Below are 13,470 nucleotides of genomic sequence, written 5' to 3' on the forward strand. Positions count from 1 at the left end.
TATTGGTTCGGAGGCATGTTCCTCAGCTTCTGCAGTGGGGTGAGTAATGATTCTCTGTCCATCCAATTAAGGTTAGATGGCTTCTTCCAGCTGCGAGTCTTGCCTGCCCACTGTAATCACTTCCCGCAGGACCAGGCTGGAAGGTATGCATAGCTGCATACCCCAGCAACTTGGTCTGGCCATATGGTTTCTCGGGGTTTCATCATTCGGCTGCTGAAATTTGACACAGCTCAAACTGCATCTTCCTACAGAGGCCTTAAGTTAAGCACCCTTCTCCCATCCCACTCTCCCTCTAACCCAGTCCAGTGCTGTCCCAGGATCTGAGAGCAGCCTGAGACAGAGTGCTCTGTCGCTGAGGCAGTCTGCTCTGTCCCTGCCAGTGGATGCTGAAGTGCATAATCTCTGGTGTCTTCCCCAGGAGGATGCCTGCCAGGACTTTGCCATTTCCTGCACAGCCTGATGGGATCTAACACCCCCCTTTCTGGATGTTAGCCCTGCTTTCTGAGGGGTAGTTGGTAAGAGAGCACTTTCTTCTTCTCTCCCCAGTCCAGTGACTCATCTCATCCTCACTGCATGGTTTGCTCTGTACATCGAGCCCCAGCTACCCTCTGGTTTGTGTAGGCATTGGTGTGTAGTGTGTGCCAAGAACCCTACTGGCGTTCCAACGTAGTGATGGGCAGTGAGCCGTGTGAGGCTGTGTGGTAGGTAGGTAAATTACCCCCAGCCTTGCAGAGGATTAAGTAAGCTTTCATTGCACTGCACTGCAGACTGAGTGAAGGCAGAGCAGAAGTGCTTGGCTGAGAGCTGCCGTGCATTACTTTGGATTTAGGCCAGTTGTTACTAGAGCACTTAGGGTTGAGAGAGTAGTGTCGATTGGACTTAGTTTGGAGGGAGATGGGATGCACAGACAGAAGGGTTAGGGCAGTAGGGCTTTAAGCCCTGAATGGTGGCTGCAAAGAGGATGGGATGGATTGCAGTGGTGGCTTTTAGCCATGGCAAACGAGATGCTGCTCTGGGTGGAAGAGAAGTCCTGCTGATGCAGTGGTGTGACATTTACAGCAAGGTGTGGCATGATCACAGGACTGGGAGCCAGGAACAGATTTGTAATCCTGGCTCTGTCACTGATGCACTTTGTGACTAAGTCACTTCCCCTTTCTGTGCCTGTTTTCCTCTCTGTAACATGAAACTCATCCTTCAACATGCCTGTGACACAGGTGAGTAATTTGTAAAAGTGCTTTGAAGAGAATGTAGTATTACATCAGTGCTTATTACTCAGTGACGAGGGCTGGAGATTCTGCAAGGACAGCCCTGCTAACGCTTGCCTAACTGCCCTTCTTGTTCCTTCCACACACCGCTGATGAGCTAGTGTCCGCCAGAAGGGGAGCACTGATAATGCGCAGCTGCCAGGAAGCGTGATGGACCCTGCCCGTGTCTATTCCCCGTCTTCCCAGCACAGGCCATAGAACAGTTTGTATTTATGACACACAGTCAGTGACCCCTGCAGCCTGTTCCACAGCTGGTGCTGCTGGTGGTCTCTCCCGTGTGCTAGCCACAACAGGTGTGGGTGCAAAGGAAGTCATGGCCTAGCAGCTGTGGTGTAAACAGATAGTTACACACCTGCAGAGTGTCTAGTGGTGGCTGCATGTGTCTTGCTCCGTTATTATTGTGGGAAGCGATACCCCTGCCCCCTCATTTTCCTCTCCCTGCTGAGTGCTGTCTTGCTCATGTGATAGTCTCCTAATCACCCCCTCTCCTACTGCATGATGCTTGAGAGATTGCTCAGTAAGTACTCACTTACCTGTCTTGTTTTGAGGGGTCTAAACAGCTGGCGCTTGCTGGGTGTGGGTGTTACCAGAGGGCAGCTGCTTTAGCTCCTGAGGAGAGCATTGGCGGAGCCTCGCTTGTGCTGCTAACACAGGACTGGCCCTCATCTGACCCCAGCCTGTTCGGTTATTTCCTGTAGCTGGCTCGGAGGATCCACTCCTGCTTTCGCTCCTGTTACCTGACTCTCACTCTGGGATGTCTTGTACTAACCCTCTCTTTCTCTCCTCCACTTTCCTTTCTCTGCACTGACGGGGGGAAATCCAGTACGTTCAGGGGACTAAAGCGCTCCTGAGGACATGGATAATACCTGAAACAGCAGCCATTACCACCGCCTGTGCCTCCCCACACCGGGGCTACGCTACTGCACCTCGGTCCCTCCCGTGGCAAGAGAGGGGGGAAAGCCGCTGTGCAGGTGGGAAAGCCTTTCCAAACCCACGTGTGGTGCTGGCACGCTCTTCTGTCCCGTGGGTTGGAAGCATAAAGCCATAAATGCATCTGTTCTGAGTGCAATAACTGGAGTTTTTACCGTCTCCTGCTGCTGGAAAGAGACTCGTGCAACTGAACCAAGGCCATTGCTGGCTCCTGGGAACTAGCCTTACTCTGCAGTGATGGGGTCTCCCCCACAAGAGACTGAAGATGTAATTATAGTTACTTAGATGAGCAGGCACGTGAGACTTTACCAGGTTTAGTGCGGTGTGTTCACAGCTGGAACAGTGGCCTTGTGAAGCAGAATTTCTGCCAGAGCTGGCCAGCAGGCCACCTCCCCAGCCGTGAACTGCTTGCACCATATGTATGCAGGCAAAGGACTCTCCTGTCTCCGAGGTAGTTAGTGTGTGTTAAGAGTTCACCTTTCAAACACTTACCAGTAAGTTCTGTGTCTTGGGATACACTAGTTTAGAGGAAGGGATTAAGTGCAGCAGTAGTTTCAGTAGTGACATTTGCAGTCCCTGTATAGATTCTTCCGCTACTGCCATCCGCCTTCTCGAAAGGACAGAGCAGAAAAGAGGGGGAGGAGGCTGGATGCTCTGACACTCCAGCAGCCACTGGCAAACCAAGTAGGGTTTGTAAAAGTGAGCTAGTGTAAACGTGTGAGACCCCACCCCTTCTCAGCTAGGCTCCAGTCTGGTAGGGTTTGAAATCCATTCATGCCTTTTACTTTTGTAACAAAATAAAGTTTCTCCTATTTACTGTACATGGGCATCGGCTTATTGTGTCCCCAGCACCCAAGGGGAATGCCTCCAGGCTGCTTTTACCAGTGTGTGCTTTTCCTTTAGTGGGTGGAGTGAATGAAGATGGAGCATAAAAGGGTTTGCGTATGTCTGGATGACCTCTTGTGTTAATCACAGTGCTGAAAGCCAGGAACTCCCTCATCCGAAAGCAGCTTTGGCCTGTGGCCTTAGGGCATGTTCGAGCCACCTTCCCCCCCCCCTGTAAAATGGGACTGAAAAATGGCTTGTTCCAAGAATGGGAAGTGGTAACTGAAGAGCACCAGATGTCTGGTGCTGAATTGTCACCATTTTTCCTCATCAGTACTAACCCAAATTCAAACCCTGTCAATGCTGAAATATCAGCCAGAAATCCAAGTCAAGTCATGGCCCTGTTGGCTGTCTCTGCAAAACTGAGACAGGGTGGGCTATGGCTCTTGATGGGCAGGAAGGGTTGCTTCAAACAAGCTTTTTGGCGGGGCTCATGGTCCTGCATACGCTCTGCAGGCTCTCAGCAAGCAACTGACTGCTACAGGGGGCTATTTTAAGTGGCTTTCTAGAGCCGAGCTAGCAGACCTCTGCCTCAAGCCTCGCATGTGAGAGCTGCTGAAGTGAGTGCACAAGATGGGAGGAGGAGGCGATCCATGGCCCTGCAACAAGACATGGGGACTGGCATCTAGCCTCCGCTGAAGCTATTTAATAGGCCTCCCTTGGTAAGAGCTAGTTTTATATGATGTTACTTCAGATGCACATGCATTTAAATCCGACAGTAGTGGCTGGAGGCCACTCCAGACACCTTATTTCTCACAGCTGCCCCACAGGCAGGGCAGAGTCAGCCATAGCAGCATGAGGATGTAATGAGCTGTTTTCACACACAGCTGCAGTCAAGGTGAGCTGGCTACTGAGAAACAAAACGTGGTTGAGAGCAGCATTTGACATTATGCTTAAAACATGTATGACAGACACGACCTGGGATGGAAAGCTGTAGACTGCTGAGACTGGTGCTGGCTTTGTCCTTCGTACAGCACCACAACTCCCAAGGTCCATCTGTGCCGTTGGCCTTCCCAGGGCAGATTAGAAAGAGTAAATGGGAAGGATTGTTTAAAAAAAAACCCCACACAGGTGCATTGGTGCTCTAACAGCTTTGCAAAGGTGAATGGATTTAGTGCTTAGAGTGCAAGTTTGCTGCAAGCCCCACAGAAAGGACAAGTGCCCCAGGCTGTAGGTCATAATGTGTAATACTGGGAAACGCATGTACCCCAACCTGTTGCATATTTGAGGTAGGTTAGTTTGGACTTTCATCCTTTATGCAGCTGCCTTTGGTTAAGGTTCGTGCAGTGCTGTCCTCACCAAGGGCATTCTACCAGTCCAGTCTGTGCACTTCAGCTGCAGACAGTTTAAAATGGAAGCAGCTCAGCCCATCTTGGCACAGTCAGCACTGGTGGCCTACACCGAGCTCTCAGTGTACATACCAGGCAAACCAAGGAAGATTGTTTGGTGATTGTTCTTTAATACTCGTCATCTAATGGAAGCAAGCAAAGATTCCAACTGTAACTAGGCTGTAACTTTCCTGGTAGCAGGCTGGCAGAGCCTTCACCCGGCCAGGAACAGAAATGGTGGGATAATTCAGGGACCAATAGAGATCTACTGCTGAAAAGTGCTGCATAAGAGCGATTAATTCACCACTCGGGCAGGGAATGGAGAGAGTTTTTACAAGTTTGACACACATGTGGGGCTAGTTTCCTCTCAAGAACAGAGGCCTCTTCAGTGTAATTCTCAGCTCCTGAATGGCATGAGTGGGAACTGCACTAAGCCCCTTGTGCAAAGTGGTTGCTGGGGTAGTGAGGCTAGACCTCCCCTAAAGACAAGTGGTGGGCTTGCCTCCTATTTGAAGGCAGCAGCCCAAGCACTGTGCAGCAGGTTCAATGGCTGGATGGGTCAAAAATTGCTTCTCAAATTCCATTTCCGGGGGGGGATGAATAGTTTGTCCCTTGGAATGTTCTGTGGGAAGGAACAAGTATTTTCAAAGGTAGGGGAGACTGATATGAAGGGGCACTCGGCTAGAGTGTGTGAGCACTCTTAGGTGGTGGCATCAGGAACACGAAAAGGATGGCCAGTCACCCATGGAAGCTGGCAATCTTGTGGGGCTTGCACAGGGTGTCCCCCAGCCTCAGGTACTCCGCCCACAGTACAGATTCAGACACCAGCATGTAGCTGTCCAAGCTGGGGTCTGATCCCAGTGCTAGCGGTAATACCCACGGCTTGTAGAGATTTCTGGCTGCTTTCATAAAGATCACGGGCTCAGAACGTAGGTCTCAGTTAGAGCAGGACTCTGCCAGCAACACAGCTTCCCTTTGCCCTGCTGGGGCATTGGGTTGAGCGCTGACGAAGCAGAACCACCACCATTCCCTGCAGCATCTAGGACTCCCACCCCAGAAGTGACCCGGCCCAGCTTTACTGAAATACCAAGATCTGATGAGTATTAGGCTGCCAGAGTCCTAGTTTTGTGTTAATGTTAAATATAAATACTTGCCCTCAGCTAGGAATTAGTGTGTGTGGGAACAGTTTCCAGTGGAGTCAGGTGAGAGGCTGGTGGCTAGAGCACTAGGCTGGAGCTTGGGAGACTGGGTTTGAGTCCTTGCTCTGTGACAGGCTTCCTGCGTGACCTTGGGTAAGTCACTTGCAGTCAGATTTTCAAAAGCACTTTTGAAAATGGCACTAGTCTCTGTGCCTCAGCTCCCCCTATACAAAAATGGCAATAACGGCACTTCCCCATGGCACATCAGTGGTGTGAAGATGGGGAAGATTATGTGTGAGGTGCTCAGATACTGTGGAAATACAGGCCAGATACGTACCTTAGTTAGCTAGAGAGTCCACCATGCAGTGTTAATTCCATCTCTAGGCTCAGGAAAGTTAGTTTCAAGCCTCAGTAGTGGGTTTTCCTCGACACTTAAAAACCAGCTCTCTAGCCCCAGGATGAGAGCAAGAGCTACACTAGGCCATGCTATTTCCATCTGGCTTCACTCAGCAGGGGCAGGGACCTTCTGCAGTGAAGGGCTCAGACGTCAGCTGGGGGAGACACTCCACTGCTGTTTGCACAGATGAGTAAATCAGTGAGTCATGCAGCTATAACAATTTACCTGCAAACTGGGACAGCTGAGTTACTGACCCCACCCTCCCCTCCCCATGCTACAGCAACTGTATCCACGCAGCAGATAAGGCGAGTGATTAAGGCAGGTTTCAGTGCCGTGAATTTGTCATGAAGCCTTCAGGCAGCATCAGACAGAGGAGCAGTCACTCCTGGCAAGTGGGAACAGGCTTAATCAGTTTGAGAGTGAAACTTAGTGTAACATGAGACACAGATTCTAATCGGAGTAGCTAATTACAAAGCAGCCAAGCAATCGCAGAAATTGTTTTTCAAGCATCTTCAATGTAATCAAAAAGAAGAAAGAGCAATAAATGGTGAAAGGCCTGGTTTGACAATCGGACGGAGGATACAATACAGGGTAGCTTTTATTTGACAAAGACAAGTCTGTGTCTCAAGTACACCCTTTCAACAGCCATAAGTCCCTCCTGCTTTTAGATCTGAGTCGTGTTCCCTGCCTCTCACATTATGAGCCATGCTGTTAGGAAGTGACTTTAGAAGCTCTTATTTTAAAGCAAAACTTCTGTTTCTTTGATGTTTGTAGTGGGGAATGGTGCTGTCTTTCATCTGAGGCATTTAACATCAAGTCGCACGAGTACACCATCGTGAAATAGGTGTTCCACACCCTCCCACAGTCAGTCCGACTCTTGGACATGCTTCCAGAGTGTGGTGTGCAACAAACTTGGACAATAGCATCCTGTTCTCTCTGACACTAGTCTGTCCCTCAAAGGAAAATGGCACAGGTGATTTAAAAATGAACTTGGCATCATGTGGAAATTTTCCCCACCAGCACCTCCGACAGGCAGTGCAGGCTTGTTTAACGGTGCATTCCTAGCCTGCTCCTTTGCTCAGTAGACAGCTTTGGGTTGTACAGACACAAGTAGAAGGTGGCTTCTTTCTTACGCCTTCCTAGTTGCCCATAAACATATGCCTAGGGAAATAGAGGTCAGCTCTGATACATGTAGTTCAATTTTAACGGAAGTAAGAGGACTTCAATTTGAGGTATGATTTGAGCATAAGATTAGGAGCCAGAAATTCCTTGATTCTAATCTCACTCCTTTACAAAAGAAAGAAAAACAAAAATCCCCCAAACTTCTGTGGATTTGGACAAGTCACTTATCCTCTCTGCCTTGGTTCCCGAGCTGTACAATGGGGATAAATACTGGGGCCTTGCGGAATTGAAGAGCCCTGTAGACCTGCCAGCATTTTGGAACAGAAATGGCATTTTCGGAACTCTGCCCCATAAAGCTGGAGCTGCTCAGCCACTTTTGGTTTAGGAGCTTGTTCACTGCCTCTGGCCACTTCTGCCGCCAATCTGCCACCAGGTTCCCACAGCTGAGGACATTAGTGGGATGAAGAGCTGCATCTGAAATCTCCTGCATTTATGTCAGACTTAAAATTATAAAATGTTTGTGAGATTCTGGAAGGTGAGTTTAGGGCTGTTGGAAGCTGCAGGATCAGCCATCCCAGGGCTTGATGGCCTCTATCGAGACAGAGAGCAGGGACATCAGTGGGGCAAGATTCCCTCACACACCTTGGTAGGGAGCCTAACTCTGATCAGGAGGGGCCTCCTCTAGGCAGGAGAGACTAGCTCACCCTCCATGGCCTAGCAATTCATTGGCTGCTAAAAAGGGGGCCAGTTATGACACTGAGAAGAGTCAGCCATGCAAACTGGAACCAAACAGCAAGACCTCTGCTCCGGGTACCAGCCTTCTGCCCAGCAGGTCTCAGGGAGGAGGCCTTGCATTAAGGTGGATTTCTCTGACATTGGCTAGTACATAATTCGTTTAGTTCCAAGGTGAATCACTGCAGTTTTCCTTTTAAGGAGAGTACTGTCTGAGAGGAAGTGGGGGGAGGGGTTCATTGAGAGCTTCTCTGCCACGCCTAGCCATCGCTCCAGGCTGAGACGCCAAGCCAAAAGCTGATCCCGTCAGCAGAGCTGAACAGAGACTCAGAAGGCTCCCAGGGTGACTGCCTGCTCCTTTTCAAACCAGCCTCCTTGCAAAGTGGTCTCCTTTCCACCAGTGCTCCCAGCCATGGCAAGAAACCACCAGGTGCAAAAAGCCAAGCTGGCCGAGCAGGCCGAGCGTTACGAGGACATGGCTGATTTCATGAAGGCAGTGGTGGAGCACGGGGATGAGCTCTCCAATGAGGAGCGCAACCTCCTCTCTGTTGCCTATAAGAACGTGGTGGGATGCCAGAGGTCCGCCTGGAGGGTCATCTCCAGCATCGAGCACAAGACTGAGGAGGGCGATGACAAAGCGCAGCTGGTGAACGAGTACCGGGAGAAGGTGGAGGGGGAGCTGAAGGACGTCTGCAACATTGTCCTGGGGCTGCTGGACAAGTATCTCATTAAGAAAGCCAGCGACGCAGAGAGCAAAGTCTTCTACCTGAAGATGAAGGGTGACTACTTCCGATACCTGGCCGAGGTAGCCACTGGGGATGAGCGCAAGGAAACCATAGAAAATGCTCAGAAAGCTTACCAGGAAGCAATGGACATCAGCAAGAAGGAGATGCAGCCCACGAACCCCATCCGCCTGGGGCTCGCCCTCAACTTCTCCGTCTTCCACTACGAGATCGCCAACACCCCAGAGCAGGCCATCACGCTGGCCAAAACCACATTCGATGAAGCCATGGGAGACCTGCACACGCTCAGTGAAGACTCGTACAAGGACAGCACCCTCATCATGCAGCTGCTCAGGGACAACCTTACGTTATGGACGGCAGAGTGCGCGGGAGAAGACGCTGGAGAAGCCGGGGAAGAGCCTAAGAACTGAACTGCAGCCCACCAAGCAGTGGTCACTCTCCCTGTCCCTCCTCCTTTTTTGTAAGAAACGTCTCGGCTCCCAAAAGCTCTGCCTGGATTCCGACAGCAAAGGGGACTGACTGGTCTGTGCGTATGGTATTCACATGTTTTATCTTGCCTTTTCTCGTGGCAGCTTTGGGACAATCCCCCTTCCCTGACCTCCCCCCTCCTTCCACATTTCTTGTGATCTGCCCACTGGGGCAGTTACTGCTGTGGAAGAGCACTAATAGCTTCACACAAACTTGGGTGTCCCACCCATTGTCAGTAACACCGGGGGTTCCTAACCCTCCCCAGCATTGGGACCTGGGGGGTGCCTCCTGGCACTTAACATTTAAAAAGGGGAAGCTGAGTTTGGTTTTTGGGGTAAAGACACCAAAACCTAGTCGACTGCAGCTAGAGTGTGCTCTCCTTTGCTTTCTGTAGTGACTTATTCTGCGGGGTTCCTCTACAGGCTACTGGGTGTTCCTTGCAGACCGTAGGAAGCTGGAGGTGTTGGGCCATGGGGGGTTCTTTGTAGTGGGTTAAGAATGACAAACTTGAGGTGCCTCCTGTATTTGTGTACTGCCAAAGCCCCTGCCTGCCTGTCCCTCTCCAATAAAACTGCACTTACGCTCCTGCCTTTGTAGTCCTCGTAGTCACTTCTTTACTGCATCCCAGTATGCAGCACGGCCCTGCCGGGGCACAGCCAGCGCTGCCTGGCACACCACAAAGCATGCATTTCCAAGGCACTGGAAGGGGAGAGGGAGTTCCTGGCATGCGCAAGTCTAAGCAGGGAGTGAGCATGGTACTTTTCCAGGCAGGTTCACGCATGCTAGGCTACCCATAGTGGCTCTGTGCATGAGTGCTGGACCTGAGCAGAGGAGCTAGGCTCCAGTAAGCCTTGTGAGCAGGTTTGTGCCCACAGAGAGACCAACATGACGTGAGACCTGGTTACATCTGATAAGTGATAGAAATAGGTGGGGTGGAGGGGCAGAAGCTTTCCTGGAAGCGAGGGACTTCTTACCCACCTGAAGGGAACAGCATCAGTGACCCTTCTTCAGGCCAGCACCAGGTGGCATGACCCCCCCCCCCCCCGGGCTGTTGCCAATAATACTGGTTTTCAGAAACAGCCACTATAATTTTTTGGGCACTAACAGTCACATCCAGCTCTGCCCCCACAGCGTGGTACACGCCTCTGCGTTACAAGCCCACGTCTATGACTCCAATTCACTTCTACTCCTGTGGCAAATTATAGCTTTGTCCCTGGAACTAGGGGTCAGAAACCCCGAATCTAATTAGGAGCCTTATGCCAGATTCCAGAGATGCAGGCCTTGTCTACATGAGATAGTGGCACTGGCCCAACTAAAGTGGTTATTTAAAACTGACGTAGTGTAACGGTGGCAAACCCCTGCCGTGGGGACACACGTATTGGGTAAAGAACAGGTCTATTTGAGTTTAAGCATAAATTAATTAGGATGATATTTAAATTAAGCTGAAATCAGCTGCTCAAACCGAAAGGAGAGTGACCACACAGGTTTGCCCTGTGTAACTAACTCAGAAAACCCACACGGGTGCACCGTGTACATAGAAAAATTCTTAAGAAGAACTTGCAATTGGGAGCCTTTAGGGCCCTCCCCAGGGCTGATCCTGACCGGCCTCCACGTAAGTAAACACAACTTACTCTGTCTACACCTGGTGCTAAATCCTGTGTAAGGACGTGCTGGACTGCACAGTTTAGCGTGCTGTTTTCCTTATCCAAATGTGGACCATTTCAGGATTTCACATGGGAGCAGCTGCTAAACTGCTACAGGATTGGTCAATGCAGGCACAAAATGTACCCATGTGTCAGCCCTATGAACATGCCGTGGGCTCATGAGCAAGTGGAAGGTCACAAGGGTCCAGCCTTAGGCATCCTTCGGTAACAGCATTAAAGAAAAGAGCTGTTCGTTGGGCTGCAAACCTACATAAGCCACGGCGGAGCTGAGGGGCTGCTGCTGGGGAGGATGCATAGAAGACCAGGGAAGCTCAGCAGTTATTAAACTGGCGCTTTTCCAGCTCATTCCTTTGGGGAATGGGTGTAGCTGACAGACTGTACTGAGTTCAGCTTTTGCCATCCACTAGTTCCAACTTGACAGATCATTACCATGAACTTGAGTCATGCCACCTTGGGCTATGAGCTCATTGGCTCAAGCAAAGCACAGGTGGGCTGGGCCGGCATTTGGATGGGAAACCAGGCTGCTGGAAGATCCTGGCGGTGGTGAGTCAATAGGCCCTGCCCACACTAGCCTTTCTGTAGCTCTCCCACCATCACTAGTGACAGGGCGCAGCCGGCTCCTGGCATTTTCTCACCTTCATAGAATATCAGGGTTGGAAGGGACCTCAGGGGGTCATCTCGTCCAAGCCGACCTTGTCATGTCGCGCTGTGTGAGCAGGGTTAGAGAGCACGGGCCCGGCTGCACGCGAGCCGCACTGAGGGAGTCCAGCGAGCGCTGAGTCAGCGCAGAACCGGACGCCCTGTGCTGTGCTGCGTCACCTCTCAGAGGGGACAGATACCAAGCTCCTGCCCACTTGTGGCCATTAAGGCTGAGGTTTGCTGAGTTGCCTGTGAGCTCTGGCTGCCCAGCGCCCATTCAAGTTAGTAAGAACTTGGGGGTCTAAATCCCTACCGAGGCTTTGAAAGTCAGCCTAGAGAGCCCAGCCTGCACGTCGCAGCTGGGAGGAGAAGCTCAGTGCATTTACAGCTGCATGCGGTGAGCTTCCGGCGTTGCTGCATTGCAGGGGCAAGTGGTGGTGAGGAGTAAATTCCGACCTAAGCTCCATTGAGCCCACAGCAGTGGGAGGAAAGGGTTCTAACTCCAAACGCCTGGCACCAGGTTCCCCATGGCACACAGGCTGCAGCCAAGGAAGAGCTGACAGTTCCTTGCAGGCTGGGAACCAAGTGGGTGGCCCCCAGCCCCCGAAAAGCCACTCTGACACGCTGACCTCTCTGGGCTCCCAGACAGCCGGCCAGATGAGAGTATCATGGGTAAGCATTGGGACAAGGCAATACATAACGTCCACAAAATGAAAACTCAGGGAGAGCAGGGAAAGAGATTTGCTCAAGGCATCCCAGAGTCAGCAGAAGAGCCAAGAGCAGGGGTCTCCTGATTCCTTGGCCAGAGCTGAACCCCAAAACCATCTATCCTTCCTCTCCTCCAGGAGCTCCACATCCCCTTAGGGAGGGGACTGACAGTCAAACCAATAGCTCAGGTTTCCACAGCTGCTGCACTAAGCCCCTCCTTCACCATGTGCTCCAAGGCAGGTTAGATCATGTCAGCCGCCGCGGTAAGCAATGAGTGGTCCAGTATTCGGGGCTACACCCTGTTCCTCCTACTCAGATGCAGCATCAAAGGGGTCACTAGCCATGAGGACAGAAAACAGGATCTGGCCCTGTAAAGCGACCAGGTTGGGTGTCATGCATCCTAGCAAATGCCCCCCAAACTACATGCTGGACGTCACTGTACCAGCCCGGGGACGGGAGGAGCTCTGTGCGACCAAACCAGTCTGGGCGCCCCTCCCCACTGAGCGACGGGGGAGCGAGGTGCTTTGTGCCGACCTCAGCACTAACGTCAGCACGGAACATTCCCTGCAGAGCTGCCGGCTTGTGCCAATTTCATCTCCAGCCACACCTCTGCCAGGCTCCATCGGGCACAAGGAGGCTCCACCCTGGAGCTCCTGGCGGCTGGGACTCTCTTGGCAGGGCCTCGGGTGCAGCGGCTGTCGAGGGCCCAGAGGGCTCGGTGCGCGTACATGCGGCCATCAGGAATACTGCGGGCAGGCTGCGATTTGCAGATGCTGCCCAGGAATGTGCAGCACATCCACTGAGCAGGGTCCAAGCCAGCCCCGCTCTTCCTGCTGCACACTCGCGGGGCTGGGGAGGGAGCACAGGGCGTTCAGCAGCAGGCCCAGTGTCTCATGCAGGTCATGCCAGGGCAGAGCACCACCCTGCGCCTTGTTTGCCCCAGACAGTTCCCATTATTTATCTAAGCAGAGCCGGGAGGTAGCCATAGGCCCAATGCCCCAGCACCAGGGAAGCTTGGACCCAGGCCCCCCGCTGTGTGGCATGGGCCCTTCCCTAATGGCCCTTTACACCTGGTCACCCAATGCTTTTGATGGAGCCTCAAGTCCCCTGTGAGGGGGAGCCTTAGCCCCGGGAACAAGTGGAGAGATTGGTACAGCTATGGGCGTGACTGCCAGCTCTGTGCACCACTCAGGGGAAGAGGTGGGGCAAGGACCCAGGACTTCTGGCTAGCGGTGGGTTCAACAAACAAGCTGGGGTTTGGTGCTGGCCCCTCACAAAATGAGCGGTGCGTCTCCTTGGCCCGGCTGAGTCACACGTTCCCCCAGACAGCTGACACCACTGCCGCTTTCTCCCCCGTGACCAGCATGTCCAGCAGCTCCTCCTTACTGCCAGCCTGCCCCAGCCAGAAGACCAGGCTTAAGGCTGCGGGTTCAAACCCACCCCTGGTTGG

General features: G+C 52.1%; 2 protein-coding genes across 11 annotated transcripts in view; both read left to right on the forward strand.

Annotated features, from left to right (window-relative positions):
- Positions 1-13,470, forward strand: part of ZDHHC18 (zDHHC palmitoyltransferase 18) — a 51,729-nt gene that overhangs the window by 20,362 nt on the left and 17,897 nt on the right. For 2 of the 10 annotated variants that reach the window (XR_012665472.1, XM_048826074.2), the window contains one exon: positions 6,719-6,805. The exons of 2 other annotated variants lie outside the window; for them this stretch is intronic. Coding sequence is in view for 4 of the 8 variants with exons in the window: in XM_048826074.2 (XP_048682031.1) it covers positions 6,719-6,745 (27 nt within the window). In the remaining 4 variants the exon portion in view is untranslated. 6 more of the 10 variants (XR_012665469.1, XM_075121247.1, XR_012665468.1 and 3 more) reach the window with 5 other exon arrangements.
- SFN (stratifin) lies at positions 8,210-9,598 on the forward strand. Its single transcript, XM_048826096.2, has one exon. The coding sequence runs from the start codon at positions 8,211-8,213 to the stop codon at positions 8,949-8,951; it is 741 nt and encodes a 246-aa protein (XP_048682053.1). The 5' UTR covers position 8,210; the 3' UTR covers positions 8,952-9,598.

Source organism: Caretta caretta, chromosome 19 (assembly GCF_965140235.1).
Source record: "Caretta caretta isolate rCarCar2 chromosome 19, rCarCar1.hap1, whole genome shotgun sequence".
NCBI lineage: Eukaryota > Metazoa > Chordata > Testudines > Cheloniidae > Caretta > Caretta caretta.

Bases quoted from the DNA above. Each gene is read 5' to 3' on its own strand.
- SFN (XM_048826096.2), top strand. From the start codon at position 8,211: ATGGCAAGAAACCACCAGGTGCAAAAAGCCAAGCTGGCCGAGCAGGCC.